Source organism: Lotus japonicus, chromosome 1, assembly GCF_012489685.1.
Source record: "Lotus japonicus ecotype B-129 chromosome 1, LjGifu_v1.2".
Classification (NCBI taxonomy): domain Eukaryota; kingdom Viridiplantae; phylum Streptophyta; class Magnoliopsida; order Fabales; family Fabaceae; genus Lotus; species Lotus japonicus.
Genome location: NC_080041.1, coordinates 82,346,139 through 82,368,964, shown reverse-complemented (window position 1 = coordinate 82,368,964; position 22,826 = coordinate 82,346,139). Strand labels below are relative to the sequence as shown.

The following is a 22,826-nucleotide window of genomic DNA, read 5'->3' as shown; positions in this document are numbered from 1 at the left end:
AAACATTAAAAGGGGAAGTGAAGCAATTAATTTCGTTAAATAACAGGCTACTTAGATGATCAATTTTATTAGGCCCTTGTTAATTGCTTAGCAATCATGTCTATGAGAGATGTGGTAAAAGCATCTCTACATTTCAATTATCTCCGAATAAATATAATTGACCCTCAAAAAATTGATTAACTACAACTAAAATATTTATTATTAGGGTACTAACGCATCTATCATCAAATTTTATAAAATTTGTTATGATTAACTACTTATCCTAATCTTTCAAAAAAAAAAACAACATCTCTTAATCTAATCTAATGGGTTCTAATCACTAACAAATTTTAAGCCAAACATATCAAATATCCATTATTTTATACCAAGTTTTTTCTGCGTATAAATCAGCCCAAATGTTTGGGGCAGTAATGATGTTTTTAAAAACAACAATTTCAGGCATACAATAATATAAGATTGCAATGGAAAAATATAAATAGCACCGTAAAACAAAGTTACTTCTTTCAAATCTTGCTCTTTGTATGGAGCTCTGTGGTTGGTTTTTGGATGTTGACCGCCGCTTGAATCTCTTGGATGAATGGTCCAATTCATTTGAGATGTCTGCATAGATTTGGGAACGAATGGATGCAATTAAAAAAATGAACAAACTGAAATTAAGAACTACAACTTTTTATTACCCTCAGTTTGTTACAATTTTTCAATAATTTTAAGAAATCATAACAGATAGGAATGAAGCAGCAAACCAATGGAGAAATACCTCTAAATGGTCGAGACATGAAAGGCAAGTTTGGAGGACAATGAAAAGTAGACTACTGAGAGGAAGATAAACACTGAACGAAAGTTGGCAATAGGCTATATATAGGCACAAATAACAAAATATAGTAATAGATGGAATGAGGTGTGAAATGAAATATACACACCTCATTTTTTAAAAACTTAATTTCCATTCTTTTATTTCTATCTCTTCTCCTATCAACTATCACATCTCATACTTTTTCTCTTTTATTTTTTCTTATCCTATATCTCGTATCATTACACCTCATCCACCTCAAAGCGAGGTGTGAAATGAACATTATTCAATATAAACTTATTATTATTAATCCTAAATCATTCTTAGTATTTTAAAAGATATAAATTATCTACTCTAACATTTTATTCATGGACCTTCAATTTTATAACTTATATATTCCTCTTCTCTTATTATTATTCATACTCATACATTTACTTTAATTTAGTTTCCATCTCTAAAAAAATTATATCATCTAGATATTACTCTCTTAGAATATTAATTACCAATATGAATACTTGTGATTAAATGATTATCTAAAACCTATTTTAATTATCATTGCATACAAGTAAGATTCAATTAGATTATCATTATTTAATTAACAATAATTAGAGTTTTTGAATTACAATGTAAATACGTTTTTCACAATATTCAATTTCATCCATTCATTTTGGTAAGTCATAATTATTTTTAAATTTTTAATATTTAAAATAGCCAAATGAATGATTCTGATTAAATCACCATGTAAAACTTCTTACATATTAAGTGTATCGAAATTAATTTCTATAACAACTATGTTTATAAAATATCTAAAACCTAAAATACTAATATTTTTTTAATGGAAGGAAGGGAATTAAAGGGAAATAATACAAGCAACAAAATATCTATTAACTAAATATTTATAATACATAATTTTTTTTTCAAGAACACAATACAGATTTGGCGGTAAAATGATGGAAAGCAAAGTTTTTACTTAAACAATTCATCCTTGATAACCTTTCCCATGAGAACTGTCTGACGTGATATGGAAAAGGTTGGACGGCCTGAACATAAATTTCATAGCATTAAATGCAAGGATTTGAGTGACTTGATTTAAGAGAGTGAGAGAGTGCTAATTGACAGCAAAAAGTTAATAAAGTTACATGAACCAATAAACTATCCTTTCATGATCTAGTCAAACAAAATGGTGATTTCTGAAAATACAAGTTCCTATCCAAATTGTGTAACTTAACAACGTTACCTATAATACTTTTTTTCCTAAATGATTTACAATATTAAAATACTTAGTACATATCAAAAGTTAAATCTACTACATATAATGAACTAAACATTGGAATGTAAATGTACAAGCTAAGTAATTTAATCATTTAAAAAAATATTTTTGATATTGTTAAATTCATTAATTTTGGGGTTTTGTTTTATTTAAAACAAATTAAACTTTATTATGTTTTTCTTATAAAATATATACTTTATATATTTGTCACCGAATGATAACTCAAGTGATAAGAGCTAGAGACATAAGAGTTAAGTGGGGTGAAGGGTCCTAGGTTCGAACCGAGGGTAGAATTAATTTACTAACATTTTTAACAACTAACATTCACCGATAAAAAAATAGATACTTAACTATATTTTTAATGGTAATGCACCATTAGTATAAATTCTTTTTTACACATGTATCTAATGATGGGCAACCAAAGTAGAAATAGAGTTTTTTTTTCACCACCTAAAATAACTAAAAATACATGACAACATCTCATAAGGATAAGAAACCACCCCTAATAGTAGAAATTTTAGATTCAATGACAACACTTGAAGAATTAAAAAGAAAATAAATTATATTAAAATAAAAACTAACCTTCAATATAAGAGTATGACTTAAGTAACTAATGCTTCAATCAATATTATTTCAGTATCCCTTATATTAACCTCAATTTCTCACCTTCTTTCTTTGTCCAAGTCCTCAAACATAGGAATTTTTAAATATGATATCACCTACAATATGTACTATAAGTATTTTTTTCCTCATACCTATTTACTTGATAATATTTTACTCTCTCTACTTCAAAGACTGACGAATCCTAAATCAAGTTTCAATAAATGAGTGTGACAAATAAATCCAATCAACTAAGAAGAATAAGACACATTTCAAAAAATCATTCAGATTTAGTAATAGAACAAATGCTTATTTGTGTGATCTATCAACAGTTTTTTTTTTTGGAAACCAAAAAGCATATATTAATAAGGGTTAAAACCCACACAGGAAACAATTAAAACAAACTGAAAAATAACAACAGGGAGGCTGCCTAATTAGACTCCAGCATCGTAAAAAAGAAAACTAAATCTCCATCATACTATCATGTTCCCTTCAGATTCTGTGGAGAATAAGATGAACCACAAAAACCTAGTGAAATATTCCTTGTACATACCACAGATTGAGGTACCCTTAGTAAGCTTATAATACAATTTTGCATACCAGCACAAAAACCAATTACACAAACCGTTGGAGTAGAGTAAAAACACAAACTAATTAACCAAACATAATATAATAACGATTAAAGATCATTACAGAAGAGAGTTCAACTGGTAAACAATAACTACATAGATTGGCTTCTGAATAAAATCCACAAAAGGCTTGGCAACAAAAGACAATGGACAGACATTGTTTTAACTATGATGAACATAAAATAAACACTTCCAACAAACAAAATGACAACCTTCACTTGTAGAGATAGAAACAGTTAGCAAGTAAGACCAATCTATATAATTGAATACTAATTATTATCATTCCACAGTAGCAAGAAATTCCTCATGCACTCCTTCTTTAACTTGAATGCCATCAGGTTCCTTGCCATCACCAAATTCAGATCCATGAAATAATTTCCTCCTTAAAGCAGGACACCAGTCATTGGAGTGACGCTGCGAGCAGTTGATTCCTCGGAAGGATAACCTTCAAACTGAGTTCCATGGTACTGCATATCACTCATCAGCTCATCTTCATCAAAGCTAACAACATTTTCTGCACCAGCAGCAGCTTCCACACTGTCTTCCTCCAGATAAGTGAAAGGAGGAACAAACTTAGACTGAAATAAACAATTTAAATTACAAGTTGATCAGATAAAAACACATAGTTATAGCTATATTTTCACTAATGACAACATAATTCAGTTGTGCAGATAACTGATTATGAATATAAGATGTAACCTGTACCTTCAATGGTGTAATACTTGAGCAGTTAGGAGTAAACAAGTCCATTGTTTCAGTATCAGAACAAATTCGAAGAACATCATAACAGCAGTGACCATTATAGAGGCTTCCAGTATCATTACGAATCTTGAATAAAACTTCTGCACCAACCAATTTGTCTTCAATCTCACGTGGAAAGTTGGCTGCCAAAGGTTGCTTAATTCAAGCAAAATAATAAGTTAGATCATTCACCAAATAAAATTGAATTACACAAGCAACATGGTGAAAGGGCTTAACTATGACATACATTATACACTATAGCACTATACACAATGATAGCTAACCTGAGATACATATACAAATTCTTCACAAGCTCTTTCAATGATCTGCATAGCTTCTGGATCACCCAAAACAAACACAGCACTTTCAAGCCCATCATAAACCTCAACCTTAACACGATACCTATACAAGTAAGATAGCACTATCAATTGCCATAGAAGTAACAAAATACCGATTGTTTTTTTTTTCACGTAAAATCAAACAAACATTAAAACAATGAACTTGCCTATGAATCATTTTCACCATGTTCCTAAAACAACGACTACAACTATAACCATCGTTGACAGATTTCAGTTCAGTATAGCAGCGGCAAGAAGGGTATGCCCAGCCAGCACCTTTAATGACAGACACAATGCGAGCCCGAACAATGAACACACCCCTCTGTAGAATACAATAAAGAGAAGTCCTAAAATCAGCACCTGATAAAATGAAAACCACACACTATATTCAATTCAACTAAAACACTCATCCAAACTAAATTTCAGCAACCTCCTTTGTGTGAATAAGCTGGGCTAATGTTTTAGCTGGATGCAAGTTAATAAAATCATCTTGCAAGTTCAAACGAATATCACGATACCCAATATATGCAACCGGCTCTTCAATTTCAAAGCCCCTAAATCTACCAAAACATAAAATCAAATGTCAAAATTCAATAAAATGAATGAAGGAAACATTAGGCTATGATATCAACTTGGAATAAGAATACACATATTTATTCAAAATGTTTTACCTCTCAGCAAAAGCTGACTGCTCTTCTACAATAGGATTCAGGTGAAGCTTGGTGACATTAGGAATACTTTTAACCATAAATTTCCCTACAACAAAAGTTAATACAAATTATAAATAACAGGTCCAAATGATGATGCAAATGATGGAACTCATGAATTAATAGGAAAATAACATAATACCTTCAACATATTTAAGTGCAGCAAATTGCAGCCCAACAACAAATTTTGAAGTCCAATTAGAGCACAGGTACTGAACAAACATCGAAACAATGTCTCCGACAAATAAACAACGCATCCTCCCCCTGTAAATGAATTTGAACCATTGAAATTACAAATAACACCTAGGATTAGGCCCAAAAGACAAATTTAAAAGCACAACAAAGGGGAATGAACAACCCTGTGTCAACAAGTTCCACAGTAATCATTTTATGCATGGTATTATTCTTTATAAGCAGCTTCTCCTTAGATGCGGAAGAAACAAGCCCAGCAATATCTAGTTCACAACAAAGACAAATATACTATATCATTAAAGATACCAAAATAAGAAAAAAATAAAAATTTAGGTAATGTAGATAGTCAGGAAATAGCATTAGAAATTAATTATAGTTTACTTTTATGCAAATAAAACAAACCATCCACTGCTGAAATTAGAAATAACATTGATTGTGATAAGTTATAACCTATCAGGTAGGTAAATGTGTCAAAGTTCCTTCGAATATGCCCAATGTCAAGAAAATCATATCCATCAAAAGGGATACTTGGTTCCACAGAGGGGAAAATCAAAGTGCGAGAGTGCAAGAGCAGCTTGTAACGATGGTTTGTTACACGATTATCACCATGGTTGCAAGTAACCTGGAAAATTGAAAACTTATAGACACAACCAGGAACTATGTTCTTAGTCATTGGGTCTTCCTTGCATACATATGCTTCAATCTTGACAGCCTACATATAAAAATCAAAACAAAAATAACCTCCTATCAACATAATATAACAATAACTAATCAGCAGAATGAAGGAAAAATATAAGAAAGGGAGATTTTGTGTTCAGATAACTATACCTCACAGTCTATCAAAACCATGTTCAAGGATGAATGACTTGATTCCATCATATCTTCAGGAGTCTTCCACAAACCAATTACACGAACTTTAATTGTCCAGATATGTGGCCACAATGAAAGTTGGCTTAACGTGTGGAAGGGCGTCACAACAGGATCCATAGCTCAGGAACTGAATTCAGATAAAAGATATCGAGCAATAAGAAGAGGAAGAAAGAAATGCAAGTTCACTTCTCTTGTGGTATACTTAACAACTCTTTCTATGGTTGTTTATATAGACAAAAAAACTCTGGTAAGCTTTTAGAAATATCAATTAAAATAACAAAGCTTCATAAGGACTTGCTTGTGAACCAAACCATAACAGAGAACATGCTTGATATGAAAAGGACGACAATCAATTGTGGTGTGACATAACAGGAAATAAGGGAAAGGATTCATGTCACAGGATGGATATATAAATACCTCAAGAATGGAGCATGATGACTTCACTCTACATCTCACTTAAAACAGTAGAAGGTAGGTTGTAATTTGAGAAATAGATTGGATTTAAATTAACCAAAGGCACCATAACTTGAAGTGAACAAACGAACCAAACACCTGCGGATAGTACACCGTAATGAGGGTTTTTGTTTGAACTTACGCATGGAAAAAATCATCAATTGAAATTGTGATTTGAGAGGTCCAAACTCATGTATTGAGTATTTGTACTTCTACACAGCAAATATATATATATATATTAAATATCAACAAATTCAAATCAATTTTGTTAGTACACAGATAAAAAAACCAACTCAAAGTTAGATTGATATACCTTTTGATTTTGACGATGACTTGATATATATAGTTGTTAATGGAAATAAATATTGGAACAACTTTTCAAAAAAATAACAATAATATTTTATATTTAAGTAAATATCTCACTTTTTAACAAATACTCTACACAGGTTGGCCTATAGGATTAGAAAAACAGTATCAAAATATAGAATTTTTTATTTGGTAATAAGACAAATAACTAAATATATTTAAGGGTAATGGATATTTTTAAAAAAAAAAATCAGCCATAAAAACTTAAGTAATATAAATATGAAACTACTATAAATATGCAAATATTGAAATCACTATCATGATACAATAACACGTAAGTACCAACATGTCAATTAGATAGGATTCTAATAAAAAATAAATCAAACACATGTCACACAATGAAATCTCCTACAATATGGTGTGACAACTTCAATATATTGAGTGTGGGGAAAATGTGATTTTGGATGAAATGAAATAGTAAAGTAGGTTAAATGTATACTCCACCTTTTTGTATACTACCTCCTCAGCTACTTTTATAAGAAAAAAAAATTCAAAAACTATTTAATAACTATCAATTTATATTAATGTTTAAAAAGGGTGGTCTAAACACCCTAAGAGAAAGTTTGACCCAAATAACACTTCTTCCAATCAAAATAAAGATAAGTTTTTTTTTTTAACGTAAAGATAAGTTGCTATTAGTTATAATTTTATTTATTAATTTTTTAACAAAAATAACATTGACCTATAATATTGTTTTTTGTCAACATTAAATTCAAGATTAATAACACACACTTCTTATTTACATAAATAAGTTCCAAAATAACTCCAACCCCCATTTATAATGAGGAATACACAATAAAATAAAATATACAAATGGATTTTTATTTCAAATTAAAAGTGATCAAAAGATATATATATACCTATAATTCAAACGATAAGAATCAAAACCACTCATTAAAATGATTTCATATAAAAAAATTATATTTTATATGAAATAACACAAGAATCCATTCAACTTAAATTCAACTTAGATTTTTTGTTTAGGGGCACACCAATTATCCTATTTCAGAGGCAACCCTGTTTAGACCAAGCAGATACACATAAGGGTGAAACTGACTCTCCAACCGAGGGTTATTTCGATTCTTAAAATTCAAACCCAAACCTTTATAAACATTGTTATAAACAAGCATATTACATAATTGTTTAGATTAATCACTATAATCTTTTGTCTTAAGATTAGATTTAAATATATACTCTTGTAACAAAAACAAATCAAATATAAAAGAATATTATATTCTTAAAATAATTTCCTTAATCTTATGAAACAAAAATAATATATTCCCAATCTAGATAAGCATTCATACGTGCACTAACATACACAATCTAAATTGTGACCAAATACCTAATCAAATCAATTGTTGAAATATTATTTAACTTTCCACTAATTCATGCCTAATTTCAAAGCAATTTTAAAAATAATCAACCAGATTGGGTATCAAAAAGTAAGTGTAGATTTCAAAATAAGTTGGTTTCAGTTAGGCATTAGATAATAAAATAATATCAACATGGCTAAATAAACTACTTATAAAACCAGCAAATTCAACACAAGGATAACACACTCATACAACTGAATAGAATTGTGAACACAACTCTAACTTGAGTAGTTCTCCCACAAAATTCAATTTCTGACCATAACACTAAAGAAAACTAAGTTGTCCACGTAACACTGGAAAAGCTTGTTCACCAACTACTAATACTAACCCAAAATAACACATTGGAGTTAAACCAATAAGTCCAGACCAACTACATTCTCAAAATTCATCAATGCTATCCAAAAAACAACCACACACATTACATGATAAAGGACTAACATGTGAAAACATGAACACTGAAACTATTTGGCTGAGGGAGTCTCCAAACTTGCATTCTGTTTGCTGCAATAGAACCAGTTCTGTTGAACTCATCCCTGAGGAAATCGCACCAGTCTCCACCTATCACACCCACCATCTCAGGCTTGACAGAGTCCTCTGCCACAGAATTACAAATAGGATGCCAAACAATCTGCCACTGCGTCCATGTACCATTTGGAAGGCACACCTTAATTTCAGATGGAAGCTTAGGAAAAGCACTTTGCTGAACACATCCTGGAATGATCTACAATAAACAACATCAAGTAAGGAACATAGCAAATTTATAACAAGCACAATGAAAATAATAACACAAATAAACCCCACCAGAGCTCTCTTCCCAGTCATGTGGGCAAGACTAATATCAGGCAACCAAACCAGCTTATGAAATTGAAGCTTGCTGACCACATTATCACACTCATCCTCTGTCACTAAATCAACAATATTTTTATCTTCACTGCTATGAAGGGATGCATGGTTTCCATCCAGAGAATTTCCTGGCTCCTCAACTTGTTGTTTAATCCTGTACTCAATCTTTCTCAAATGGCCATCAAATTTTTTTATGTCAGACCTAGATTCTCTACGGTAGGAAAATCGAATCCACACAATTGATTCCAATTGATGGACAACACACAATTCTGAAATACCATCAGAAAATCTAGCCTTGTTGAATTGGTACTCAAACTTAACATTGAAAGTATTACCAACAGGATCTCGTAACTCCACAAAATCATCAAGTCCTGGCCCAAAATGATCATCAAATCGCCTTGGAACATGAATATGTACCTAATTAATGAACAAAAAAATTACATCAAACTATATTAATTTCCAACCAAATCATATCTCTAATATGTTAGATGGACCATGTAACAAATCAACATTACCATTCCCACACGCAGTGGTTTGACAAAGATCCTCTTATTGGAATGAGGAAATCTCAGCGAAAAAGGATGCATTATTACTGCACATCAGGAAGACAGTTTTAATAATATAGATTAATAATGAAAACAAAGGAAGAACTTGTTTATACAACACATAAGGAAGTCATGTAGCACCTTTTTTCTACTATAAACAACAGATACAATCATATGAAGCCAAAAAATATTAATTCTCCGAATCTACTATTTCACAAGCTAACAATTCATTGTCCAAAGTAGAGATCAAAACTAATCATACATGCAAAAACACATAGAACATTGTGATTTGGCTCTAAATCTGGAAAGGGAAAAACTTTCATCATTATGAATCTACAACACCCAAAAAATTAAAGATAATTATAAAATAGTAGGATGTTGATCCAGAATTTTCAATCCATCATAAGTTTTTTTTCACTTACTTTTCACTGACTTGGATACAAAATACTGTAAATTACAGAAGTAGCAGATCCAAACATTCCAGATTAAGGTGATGATTCAACAGATTACTGATAAAACAAATATAACATATATCTGCATGCAAGGTTAAAAAGAAAAAAAGGAACTTCCAGATACCAAAGCTGACATCCCCATTCACACATGCAACAAAAACTACAAAACCAGAACACATCCTTCAAATAAAGTATACAAACGAAACAAAAATTAACCAAATATTTATGAAACGGCCATGCAAATAGGCATTACAAAGGCATTCACATACATATATACAAAGGTAGAAACTTTTATGGATCACAGATAACACATGATGGGGAGAGGGGCCAGATTTGATAAAAGCAGTAAATTTCCTAACCCTTACTCTTGAACTGAAGATGGAAGACAGATAGCCACTTTGAGGGAGAAAAGCACAGACACCAGTAAAAGAGAAGTGATTCAAGTTAACAAAATAAAGGAAGAAGAGTTTAAATAGGAGAAACCAACAAAAAGACGAGAGAGAAAAAGAAGAGGTAACGTTGAATGTGTAAAATGGATTTCAGAATTTTAACAGTTCTCAGGTCTTATAATGAAGTTTAATTTCATGTGTCATTGAAATTTAGGATGTGATAAAGAATAATAAGTATTTTTTACTTAAATTAATAACCGAATTTCCAATTCCAAGACTTTTCTTTTTCCAATTTCCACAATAAAAAAAGACATTTATTATTATCATATAACACTAAAAAAACAAATAATTAGGATTTTAAAAAGTGCATGATTAATATATCTACCACACCTAACATTCAAATATAAATAAGGATTCTCAATTGGATCCAATTAAAGCTAATGAATTAAATTTTACCGTAACTTATATAAACAATTATACTAAAATAATAATTGATGCAATTAAGTTTTAAACTTCTAATGTTATTATAATTCTGGATCATAATTATAGATAAGGATGCATTTGGTTTTCCTAGGTAGATAGCATTAAAGAAGGAAAATCGTTAGCATGCTCCTAAGGACCTTTTGTCTCCTTTGTTCATTTTCCTATTATCCTTTACTGCTGGTTAACTGTGGGCCCTTTCTTTGTCATCTTATATGTACTCTAATACTTCCTTCAATATTAAGAACCTGATTGAAAGTTGTTTTCAAAAGCATTTAATGTGATGGTAATTTCCAACAAAAAAGTCTTCAAATTCACTTGATTTTATGATAATAAAATATTCAGGCTAAGATCTAGTGGATAGCCTACAACAAATAAAGAGAAACAAATGTAACAACTTGGAAACAAATTAACAACTTCCTAATACCTTTACTATTTTGAAATATAAACAACTACTTCTGTGAACACAAGCCCTAATTATTACTGGTATGGTTAGACCTATTTGGAAGATAAAATGAACAATAATTTCATATCATGCCAGTGCACATGTATTAATGTAAACAACTTAACAAATAAACAAAAGAGTCTGAAACTCATAACTTAACAAAATGTACATCACAAGTTATCATAAAAGTGCAAGGGCTACAACATAAAGAGACTTGGAAATTGGAAATTAACAACAACATACTACATAACATCAAAATATAAATACTACTCATTGTTGCCCTAAAGTTGGAAAACATCCAAATACTTCTCAGATCACAGTCAAAGTGCATGTGGTGGGTTCACCACAATAACCCAACAATGCACAAATGATTAGCCAAAAGTCTGAGAAGCTCCAATTAAAACCAAGGCAACTAACTAAACTTCACATTCACAGCTTTTCCACTTTCGTTCCCCTCAGACGCATTTTTTTGGAAGGCTTGCTAGAACTTGCTTCCAATCCACTACCACTTCCAACTGATGAATATACAGCAGACCCATCACCAGGTAAGATGTCATCCAAAGAAATAACATTGGGGCCAAGCTGTGTTATAGTGTCAGAATTTTCAGGAGTTAAGTTTGATCCTTCAACATCACTTGATTGAACCTAGTAATTCAATAAATGATCCATGGTTAAAAACTTCATATACATATACATATAGTACTATCATTTTAAGAACAAATTGATAAAACAAACACATAAATTTTTTTATAGGAATAAGAAACACACATTGTTTGCAGTTTGAACATTCTCATTGTCATTAAAAGCTTCCACTAAAGTCTCATCAGCACATATACTCTTCACCTTGTAAGAATGATCATACTTTGAACCATGGTCAGCTAACTTTTCAACAATGAAAATCAGCTTTGTACCTATCAGACCACAAATTTCAGCAGGATATTCCCCATCTCCCATAACACCCTGCAAATCAGAATTGATAGCCTTAGTCCTTGGCTAAAGTAATTTTGGGTATACTTAAATGGTAGAAAATCAAAAAAATAATAGCTTTACTGGCCTTGGAGCTAACAACTAATTCTTTGCAAGTCTTGTTAATCAGATTTTGACAATCAGCATCAAACAACACAAATGTAGCAAGGTCTTCACCATCAGAAACCTCAAATTTCACCCTGAATCTAAGATCACAAATAAAAACTTCTAAAATTAACAATTGAAATTGTGAAAATCCACTACAGTAAGGAAAAAACCAAAACAGGACAATTTGATCAATACCTTGGGGTAACTTCAAATACATGGACACAGCAAGCAGAGCAAAAATATAGTCCATCCTCAGCTGTAACAGACCTATGGCAATGGCAAGAAGTATACCACCACTTCTCTCCATCAGTTAAGCCAACAATCTCTGCCATCACTGTGAACCTACCTTCCTGTAAAATAATTAAAGTTTAAAAAATGTGATAGGTCTAAGTTCAAGGTGCATGTGCAGATTTAAACATGAAATATAACCTCTCCAGTACTGTGCAGTTCACCAATACTCTTCCTAGGGAAGAGAGAAACAGAGTCTTGATCAGTTGGAAGCCGACGAAACCCATCATCAATTTGTCCAATAGGAAGGTCAACATCAATATCATGCAATGCCAACCTTCAAAACAAAAATAAAGTTACGTTCAAATCATTCAAATAACACAAGTTTGGGATTGAAACAATTAACAAAAAAATAAATTTATGCAGCAAACTACCCATCACGAAATGAATTAGCCTCAGGCACATCAGGATTCCACATAAGTTTGGTAGCATTCATAACATTTTGTAGAACAACATCTCCTGCACCAAAACACACAACATAAGAACATCTCAAAAATGCTTGCCAAATTATAAAAGTAGGCACTGCCACATAAACCATTTGAATTTTAAACTAAAAACAAATTACAACATCTCTACAACTTCTCAATTTAAAAAAAAGATACAATACAGTTTCCACAAAATTTATACATAATGCAAAAAGAGAATAAATAATTACCCTTAAACGTCTTCACCTTAGCAAACTAAATAATTGCTACAGGCATACCATGACCTCCAACAGCTGCAAACTGCCTAACAATATCCACATATCGCCCAAAGAATGAACAATGGACTTTCCCCCTTATAGCAAAAAAATTAACTTTCAGTTACAAAAAATACCACAATTATGCAAATAATTACATTTAACCATTACAAATTTCGACCAATGAAAAATATTACATATTACATACCTATCATCAGTGAGCTCCAACACAATAATCTTATTAACATTACCACCCTTCACATATTGCTTTTCAGTAGATATAGCAGTAACCAACCCAATCATATCTGTCACCAAAATTATTCCATATTATGAGTACATATGGGCAAACATGTGCAAAATTTCAATTTTTCTTGCCAAATTATAAAAAGAATATCAACACTAAACAAAATAGAAGAAGGCTACAGATAAAATATCTCACCAACCAAAACATCTGATTCACCAAGGGTAGCAGAGATTTCTTCAGAGTTCTTGAAGTAGAAAGAGTTCAATGGTATGATATCAGATTGGTCACGTTCCACCTTTGTCCTACCATTAAACACAATCTTGAACTCATGTGGGGATGCACGATAAGCTCCATCATTTTCAACAACATTGAAGTATACTATTTTGTAAACTTGGCCCTCAACAATCAGCCTCTTGAATTTCTGGATCATGCCTTTACGTATGACCGCTTCAATCCTCATACCCTGCAAACCACACATTAAATTAAACAACTACTAAAGTTAATAACAATGTTAAATACTACTAACAACTTCAGGATGAACTTACATCAGAATCAACCAAGACCAAACTCATAGCATATGGTTTTGATGGTTGAGAAACTGGAGACATCTCCCATACACGAATAACCCTTACTTTAATCCTCCATGTATCCCTTCCACCACAAAGAGATTTCAATGGACTGTTAATGCCAGCAGTATGAGACATTGGAACTGTTATTACAGTAAGATGCAAATAAAAGAAGAACAAACAAAACACAAACAACAACTTATAACTCAAGTTGAAATAACCAAAGCAAGAGGAGCCTATTTATAGACAACAAAAGATCACAAATTGATGGAGCTCATTTCATCAGACTTTCATTGCTCCTTTTCAGAAACATCCCATTTGAACTGACAACACATACCAATCAAATTGATATATGGCAGAGGAAATCCATAAATTGACCCTAAATTTCAGTTTAAAACCCATAAAATTTGCCAACAAGTACATTTGCTGAGGCAAGAATACTGGGACAACAACGTTTGCTGAGGGAATAAATATGGAGCACATTACCTGCGTCAATCGTCATAGATATGGAAGCTTTTGTCACCCATTACATCAAATCGGAAAACCAGGGCCATAATCCTCCACGATTTGAGTGACATAGGAGAAAAATATGAGAAAATGAGGAAAACCATTGAATAATGAATTAAAGTACCAATCGTGATTCACTGCTGACGGAAAGAGGTTGAAATTATGGAGAATTTTGAGGGTGAGAAGCGAAATTGCCGTGTGATTTGAGTTTTGTATCAAACGGTTGTATCTAATATATGTTACTTAGGTCAAACATTGTTGAAAAAACTGCCGTCTGTTTTGTTAAATTGGAGTTTTGTTTCAAATCTATCATACTGGATACATGGGCCCACCTTGGAACCCAATTTAACAAAACTGGCCCAATTCTCATTACACCAAAAAAAAAACTGCAATTTGAAATGAACAGGAAAAACAGTACTCTTAGTAACACGGAAATAATATGTAGGAGATTTGGGTTTTAACCCTTAATCAAATCACTCTTAAAAAAAATCATAAATCAAAAGCACGATCCTTACAATAAAAGGCCACAATTTTGAGAAGGTATTTGATATTCACCACATTCATTAAAAAAACATGTTTTTAGATGGTGGAGAGTTGATTGACCATTCCATTTGGATGAGCAGTTAATTGACGCGGAATAGAATGGAGTGGGGACAACCAGACCGGCAAATGGGTTGGAAGGGGGCATCACAGGGCCCATTCAAGGAAAAACTGCAACTGCAACTGCCTCCCCCACCGTCCCAATGTACGTACGGAACCAGAATTATTACGACCCGACCCGAATCGATTCCATTCACCGTATCTTTAGTACAGATGTTGTTGTTGTTGCTGTGTTCCATTTTCATTCCAATGATCTTATCTCGTAATAAGCAAAAGAAACTTATGAGCAAGTCGGTGAGTAATGGTTTTGTTTGTTTATTGCCAGCTGTGTGACTGTAAATCAATCAACTGCCCAACTACTTCTCTTCTTCAGGACATCACCAACGACAACACAACACAAGGCTCCAAAATTCATTTATTTATGCCACGTGAGGGATCACTCACCGCATGCATTTCATATTCATCATCTCTTCCTTCACACACCCAAACTCTATTTAGCCATGCTAACCCGGCCCTCTATTTGCTTCTTTGATGTTCAATAGGAAAAATCATTAATGTAGTAAAATATTGAATTAATGAAAATAATAATGTCAAAAGATGTACAACCCTTTTATAAAAGGATTAAAAAATCCAATTAATATTGTTAGGGAGACGCTCCAGCACCTTGTGTTGATCATGTTGTCTCTTCACCCGATTAATTACAGGGACGATCAACCCTCACCGACCAACCTCAACTAACTATGGACTAGCAACCAAGACAAAAGCATAAAGCTCAAAGATGTATACTAAGCACTCATGATCGCTTGAAGTGCACAGTTCCAAACTCTATAAAAACTAGGGCTTGGAGAACATAATGTATACATTATTCTATCCCAAATTTGAGTGCTTTAAACCCATGTTCTAACTTTAGCGTGGAGTATCATCGTAGGCATAGGCGGATCCGCTTCATATTCAGAGGGTTCATCTGAACCGATGAACCCCTTAAAAAAATAAAATTGCACTTACCTCCTTCTATAATTTTTTTTTGGAACCCTTGAAAATTTTAGATTATACTAGTAGATCAAGTTTTGCATCTATTTGTACCAAAGACCCACACTCACTTACGCCTCTCACTCTCTCACACACACGAGCACTCAGCCACTCACTCTTTTTCTCTTGCTACCCTAAGTCTCACCCAACTGAGAAGTGAGAACTGACCCAAAACAAGCACGCACGCGACGCACTGATCGGCGCCCGACCATCGCCACGACACCATGTCACCACCAGTCCACCACGCACCACCTGCGCCGCTCAGCCCAGCCGCGCCTGAAGCCAAATCCAAATCCAAAAAACCTGATTCGAAGCCTGTAAAGCAACAACAAGGTAATTCGCAATTCACACTGCTCTAATGTTCGTTCCTGCATGGTTTTCGCGTTTCACGGTTTAGCTCCTAACAATGGCGACGACGCTTTGCAAGTGGTGGGAAGAAGAAGGAGGTGAAGAAAGAGACTGGGCTAGGTTCACCAAAGACTTTGGAGAGGGTATTCCGAGGTATTTTTTTCCCCTAATAATCATTTGGACCTGATTTGTGTTTGGTCAACATTGCTAATTTCGATCTAATAGTTCTTTGTTGTTTGACTTTGGTCTTTGCCTCTTTGGTGCAGCTATTTCAATGTTTATTTATTTTTTCCTAATTCTTGTGTGCAGCTTGATTGGTTTTCTTCTAATTCAGTGTGCATTTAAGCTGATTTCTTTCCTGGCTGTGTAATTACTTCTTAACTGAGTGATGATGTTTTGAATTTTTTGTTTGGTATAGTGAAGTTGAGTCTGTTTTAATTTTAGGAAGGCCATGGACAAATTTTTAACAAAGAGACAAGGTCATCAAGTTGGTTGAAAAAGGAAGACATGTTGTTTATCCACAAGTTTATCTTCTTTTGAAATTGGCACTGATTTTGTTTGTTGCAACATCAACTGTAGAAAGAGTTTTCTCTACTATGAATATTGTGAAGAATAGGCTGCATAGTCGAATTGGAGATACATGGATGAATAATTGTTTAGTTACTTACATTGAGAATGATGTATTCAATAACATTGACCATGAGCTTATTGTTCAACGATTTCAGAATATGAAATCACGTAGAGGAAAATTATAACTTGTATAATTTCTGATGTATAAACATATTATATTCAAGTTGTTTTTAATTATATTTTTACCGATGTGTTCATTTGAAAAAATTGAACTCTCTAACCCCAGGTCCTAGATCCGCCACTGATCGTAGGGATCCCTCTCGGGCATGACGGACAACAGAATACGGTGAAGATCATCATCTCGCCGTCACCCCTCATCAGAGTTTGGTTGCTCCTACTCAATCAACACTCTTAGATTGGGCGACAGACCAGAGAGAAGGGCAAAGAAAAAGAAGAAGAAAAATAGTGTTTGGGTAAAATGTGGCCGAGAGAGGTTTACTAATTAAGAAGCTTGGACAGAGAAGTCTATGGCATTTAGCGTTTGCACCCGACGCTAAAGTTCATACTCCATATATAAAGCAAGTTGTACATCCGTGGAATTACCTTTGGCTTAGGCCGATGCTAATATGGACGATGAAATTAGCATCGTTTTCTAGCTTCCGATATCAGTCTGATGCGACATTGACTAGTTTGAGTTAGCTAGAGTCGACGCTAAATAATATAAAACTGAGGGGAACTAACATCATTTAAATCGACAAAATACTTAATTGAGGTTTTTCTGTGTTTATTTCTATTGCGTCAGTTCTGCGTCGATTTAGCCAAAGTAAATCAACAAAATTGTGTCATTGTAGTGGTCAACACTAATTTTAGACATTAAATCAGCACATACTTGTAATATCTCATCATCCGGAGACTTTTCAAACATTTTACCAACACATCTAACCTGAACCAAATTCTTGCTTTCGCATACATAGAGAATTGAATGTGCTTTCCATCTGAATTATACATCCTCATTCAACACTTTTTTACACAAACAAATTCACTTATTCCCAACTTGAGTTCCATGGCCTTCGAGCGCATGTGTTTTTAACGAAACAGATTTTTTGATATAACCAAGCGGGCAGGTTACGGGTTGGTTCATTGGAGTGAGAGTGTGAGCTGTGACCTGTGAGGTAATGGAGTATTAATAGAAAGTGTGGGACCCGAAGTAATGGTAGATTTGGAGCCAGAAAGTCAAAGAGGATTCAATTTGAATCACGTGAGATTCTCACAGCCTGGGTGTGGGTCCTTCCTACGTGGAGGACGTTGAAATCGTTTTTTATGGCTCGGGGCCATGTACAACTGAAACACGACAAATAAAGTGTTACTATGCTCGTGACCAAAAAAAAAAGTGTTCCTATGCTCTACATTTTTTCTAATGAAGCACTCTGGATGATTATTTAAACCTTAAATGAATGCTTCTGTTCATTCTAATTATCATTATTATAACTGAATGCTTAACAGCACTGGTTTCCTTTCCTTCACCTTCCATTATTGGTTGCTTATAGATAGAGTTGAATCCTGAGAGGAGAGAAGTTGAGTTTCACTTTCAGATTACAGCTGTATGTCCGGCAATGCAAGCAAAAGTAGTCAAAAAGGTTTTCGACCCCACTTGCTTGCACCTTTTTCTTCTCTTTTTCAATTTTGTTAAAACGTTTGTTGTGTGTTGAACAGCTAGCCTCGGCTTTTCCTGTCATGTTTTAAACGCTCGATCGCTCCCCTGCCTGGTGGTAATATTATATGCAGTCACCATCTCTAATTTCCATGCCCTACTATACTTATTCAAGTACGAGAATGATCTTATAAATTATACCCCTCTTTATTTACTATTTAAGTACCTACCTTCTTCCCTAGATAGACAGAACCAGAACATATAGTATAATATTAATTATATCACCGTCTACTATCTAATTTACAGCTGTTGATCGTGGTACCAATCCTATAATCTACTCTTAATTTGCTTTATTTAATTTATTAGTCTAATTCCTATATATACTTGTGTCTATCCATGTACTGTCTGACTGCTATTAATATTGTCAGGTGCGAAAGCAGTAAGGAGATAACGACGAAATGATAGCCATGATAGAGTGAATTTTACAAAGTTAATTCAGTATACAAGTATATTGTCTCCCATAATTAGAATGTTGAGCTTGAGCACCTCTAATTTTTGTGCATTGGAAGTGAGTGAAATGCTATAGTGATGATAGTAATGTTCACGGTGAATTAAGTACAACCTAATACATAGTTGGAACATGGAATGTAATTATAGAAGACACTATATATGCTCAAGTAAGCTTTTAGATTGAAGAAAATATCAAAGATTTAAAAGAATTTTTAAGTAATAAAATGAGTAATTTTATGTAATTAAATGATAAAACATGTTTTTATAGACACGGTATAAAACCTGTAACTAAGGCACTGAACCATAATGAAATCTTGTGAACGAGTTCTAAGATATTGGTTACGCTTGAATAACTTAGAATTATTCAGTAAATGTGTCAATTTTGTTATGTTAAGGTAATTAACTGTTAGACAATGAGTTTCCCTTTGGGTCTTTTTAATTAATTGTAGTTGTGAAAATTATGAGTCGTCTCGGATGATATTAAGCTTTGTAATGATTTGAGCTGATCTGGACAAATATAAATATTGAATGCATATTTAGAGAAATATTTTAAAAATTCTACAACTTAATAATATAAGCAGACAAATATATTTATCTATAATCTAAATCAGTAAATCTAGCTACAACTTTGATTAATAACTAATGACATAAAGACATGCAATGAAGGAAACAAAAACCAAGCGGTGGCGCCAGACATAAATGCATGTAAAAGGAAGATGTAGAGGAAATTTCAAAGGGGACAAAATGGTAAAAGAGAGATGAAATCAGAGTGTGGCAGCCAGCCAGAAAGGTTTGGTCTCAGATATCAAATCGCATCTCCTGCAGAGAGTCATTGTAGTTAGACCCTCCGCACCCACCAACATTACCAAAAGCCCAGTTTCCTGGAAGTACCCTTCCCTTCACGCTCACATTATTATTATATTTTAATCAATTATTCTATCCAATGTCTACATGCACCTTTAACTAACAAAAACCACACACCCTCTCTTCATATATAAACCCAAACAACCAACACTCTCTTAGTCCATTCCATTCCATTATTACATTCCTTCATTCTTATCATATCACCGATTGAGCTCACTGAAATTAATCTGAGTATGGAAGCACCGAACAGAAGCTCCTCTACTACCACTTCTTCATCAGACTCATGCTCTTCAGATTCCAATCCTAGGAGTAACAATCCTAATAGACCTGAGAGGATCAAAGGTCCATGGAGCGCTGAGGAAGACAGGATCCTGACCCGGCTCGTGGAGCGGCATGGGGCACGAAACTGGTCCCTCATCAGCCGCTACATTAAGGGGAGGTCAGGGAAATCCTGCAGGCTGCGGTGGTGTAACCAGCTGAGCCCCACCGTGGAGCACCGTCCATTCTCGGTACAAGAGGATGAAACCATCATCGCCGCCCATGCACGGTTTGGGAACCGGTGGGCCGCCATTGCCCGGTTGCTGCCGGGTCGGACTGATAATGCCGTGAAGAATCACTGGAACTCCACGCTCAAGCGGAGGGTGCCCGGTGGTGGTGGTGGTTCTCATGAGGTGGGGCCAAGTTCTTCTGGTAGTGCTGCAGCTCGCATGGAGGATGATGATCCGTTGACCGCGTTGACTCTGGCTCCGCCGGGGATTGGGAATAGTTCTGTGGAGGAGGTTGTGGCTGACCACCACCACAACTACCAGCAACACCACCACCGGCAGTCGCAGTCGCAGGAGAGTGTTCCGGCGGGGTTTTGGGATGTGATGAGAGATGTGATTGCGAGGGAAGTGAGGGAATACGTGTCTTCCAATATTTCTCACAACTCGGGTTTTCATTAATCAATTTTTCATCATTTTATCGTTTTTTTTAAGCAAATTAATATCTGCAGTCTGCACTTTGATATATTTTTTTTTCATTTGTGATTGGAATGAACAATCGTGTTAATAACAATTTAATTTTCTCTTCATATCTGAATTTATTAATTTATTAGTATTAGTTTCTTATGGAGATTAGTATTAGTTTCTTATGGAGATACTGCAACAAATATATATCCTTGTGTCTTGTGTGTATTCGAATTTCGAAGTACTGCTTACCAAGTGGAATTTTGTAAGGTCGATGGTCATGATTTTTGCAGCTGCTGCCAGCAGGAAACTTGGCAGGTGATTCCATGAGAAAATTAAAGCGACTTAATAGCACAACAGTACTACATTTTAAAGTAATTTTTGGTTACTTTGCAAGTCTAACAAAAAATAATTAAAACATCATCTGGGGAGAGAAACTCGTAGATAGTTGGACTCTTTAAGCATTTAATTTAAAATTTTATTTATGGGTGTGCGTATGACGAAATATTTGTTGGGAAAGTGTTTACACTAAATTTTGGTAAACAAATAAGAGAATCCAAGGATCAATCTGGGGACTGGATTCGAATCCTCTTGGACTCTTTTGGTGAAAATGTTTGATGTTTTAGAATTTAAAAGAAATGAATGTGTATAAAAATATCAAAATAAAAGAACAAATAAAGAAACTGAAATGAATCAGTAAACTTTATTCATATGTAATAATTGATAAGAAATGCAAGAGTTTCACAAGATCCGTACTCTTTTCCTCTAAGATCGCTTGTAGTCATTGAATTCGAATGTAAGCTTTAAGAGTAATTCGAGTAGAATGATTGTGAACCCTGATTACAATGTGAAATCCCCTATTTATAGACCTATGAAACAACCACCTTCTAACGGTAAAATCCTAACATTATTACAAGTGTCCTTCATTTGCCTCTGCTTTCAACACGTGTTCTTCAAGTCTTCGTCATCAAGAAACCGCTTTTCCTGCAAGTCGAAAACTCAAAGAATCAACTATTCGAATCATGAAGCTTTCGACTTCCTTACAACACGCTCATTCACACTTTGATTAAAATCAACCCTCTACAATCCAAATTTCGACTTACACTAGAACAAGTCGATATCACTAAAAATGCAAAGCCAACAGATGCCCCCAAAAATATCATTTTCGATTTCTTCAGAACTTTGAGAAAAATGATATTTTTAAATCTATCATATCAACTGCCAACCTTTCACATTCTATCAAATCATTTGGAAGTACATATTTAGTATTTACCCTTCCATAACTTCCTACTCACTCCACTATCAATAAACAACCAATCACAGCAGACACCTTCACCCAAGGTAATCATGGGCCATAACTGCTAACCGTAACCATGGGAAATTCAAAAGGTTTTATATATATTTTATTATTTAAGTAACCGGATTTAACCTCAACACATTTTCATTTCACATCCGGTTAAATCCAA

The 22,826-nt window shown here is 33.7% G+C and overlaps 4 protein-coding genes across 4 annotated transcripts; 1 reads left to right on the top strand and 3 right to left on the bottom strand.

Annotated features, from left to right (window-relative positions):
- Nucleotides 1-3,672: 3,672 nt before the first annotated feature.
- Nucleotides 3,673-6,254, bottom strand: LOC130748426 (uncharacterized). Its single transcript, XM_057601653.1, has 10 exons — nt 6,096-6,254; nt 5,718-5,979; nt 5,434-5,530; nt 5,218-5,339; nt 5,040-5,124; nt 4,799-4,928; nt 4,536-4,690; nt 4,315-4,432; nt 3,995-4,186; nt 3,673-3,867 (listed from the first exon to the last, which is right to left on the bottom strand). The coding sequence occupies exons 1-10, from the start codon at nt 6,252-6,254 to the stop codon at nt 3,673-3,675; spliced, it is 1,515 nt and encodes a 504-aa protein (XP_057457636.1).
- A 5,518-nt stretch (nt 6,255-11,772) lies between these two features.
- On the bottom strand, nt 11,773-13,383 carry LOC130748416 (uncharacterized). Its single transcript, XM_057601642.1, has 5 exons — nt 13,220-13,383; nt 12,987-13,122; nt 12,753-12,907; nt 12,252-12,655; nt 11,773-12,128 (listed from the first exon to the last, which is right to left on the bottom strand). Exons 1-4 carry the CDS (start codon nt 13,381-13,383, stop codon nt 12,466-12,468), a joined length of 645 nt encoding a protein of 214 aa, XP_057457625.1. The 3' UTR covers nt 11,773-12,128; nt 12,252-12,465.
- Nucleotides 13,384-13,499: 116 nt separating this feature from the next.
- Nucleotides 13,500-14,565, bottom strand: LOC130732124 (uncharacterized). The gene is made up of 4 exons (XM_057584236.1): nt 14,314-14,565; nt 13,964-14,231; nt 13,733-13,829; nt 13,500-13,622 (listed from the first exon to the last, which is right to left on the bottom strand). The coding sequence occupies exons 1-4, from the start codon at nt 14,470-14,472 to the stop codon at nt 13,526-13,528; spliced, it is 621 nt and encodes a 206-aa protein (XP_057440219.1). The 5' UTR covers nt 14,473-14,565; the 3' UTR covers nt 13,500-13,525.
- Nucleotides 14,566-20,529: 5,964 nt separating this feature from the next.
- LOC130721233 (transcription factor MYB44-like) lies at nt 20,530-21,485 on the top strand. The gene has a single exon (XM_057571996.1). The coding sequence runs from the start codon at nt 20,647-20,649 to the stop codon at nt 21,355-21,357; it is 711 nt and encodes a 236-aa protein (XP_057427979.1). The 5' UTR covers nt 20,530-20,646; the 3' UTR covers nt 21,358-21,485.
- The last annotated feature ends 1,341 nt before the right edge of the window (nt 21,486-22,826 follow it).

Excerpts from the sequence above, each read along its gene's own strand:
- LOC130748426 (XM_057601653.1), bottom strand. The coding sequence starts at position 6,254 with ATGGATCCTGTTGTGACGCCCTTCCACACGTTAAGCCAACTTTCATTG. Across the intron at positions 5,980-6,095 it reads TGGTTTTGATAGACTGTGAG|GCTGTCAAGATTGAAGCATA; the intron begins GTATAGTTATCT and ends TTTTATATGTAG. Across the intron at positions 5,340-5,433 it reads GTGGAACTTGTTGACACAGG|GGGGAGGATGCGTTGTTTAT; the intron begins GTTGTTCATTCC and ends ATTCATTTACAG.
- LOC130748416 (XM_057601642.1), bottom strand. The coding sequence starts at position 13,383 with ATGGTTTATGTGGCAGTGCCTACTTTTATAATTTGGCAAGCATTTTTG. Across the intron at positions 13,123-13,219 it reads GCTAATTCATTTCGTGATGG|GTTGGCATTGCATGATATTG; the intron begins GTAGTTTGCTGC and ends TTTGTTTTGAAG. Across the intron at positions 12,908-12,986 it reads AACTGCACAGTACTGGAGAG|GAAGGTAGGTTCACAGTGAT; the intron begins GTTATATTTCAT and ends ATTATTTTACAG.
- LOC130732124 (XM_057584236.1), bottom strand. The coding sequence starts at position 14,472 with ATGTCTCATACTGCTGGCATTAACAGTCCATTGAAATCTCTTTGTGGT. Across the intron at positions 14,232-14,313 it reads TGGTCTTGGTTGATTCTGAT|GGTATGAGGATTGAAGCGGT; the intron begins GTAAGTTCATCC and ends TGTGGTTTGCAG. Across the intron at positions 13,830-13,963 it reads TGAATCAGATGTTTTGGTTG|ATATGATTGGGTTGGTTACT; the intron begins GTGAGATATTTT and ends TTTTGGTGACAG.
- LOC130721233 (XM_057571996.1), top strand. The coding sequence starts at position 20,647 with ATGGAAGCACCGAACAGAAGCTCCTCTACTACCACTTCTTCATCAGAC.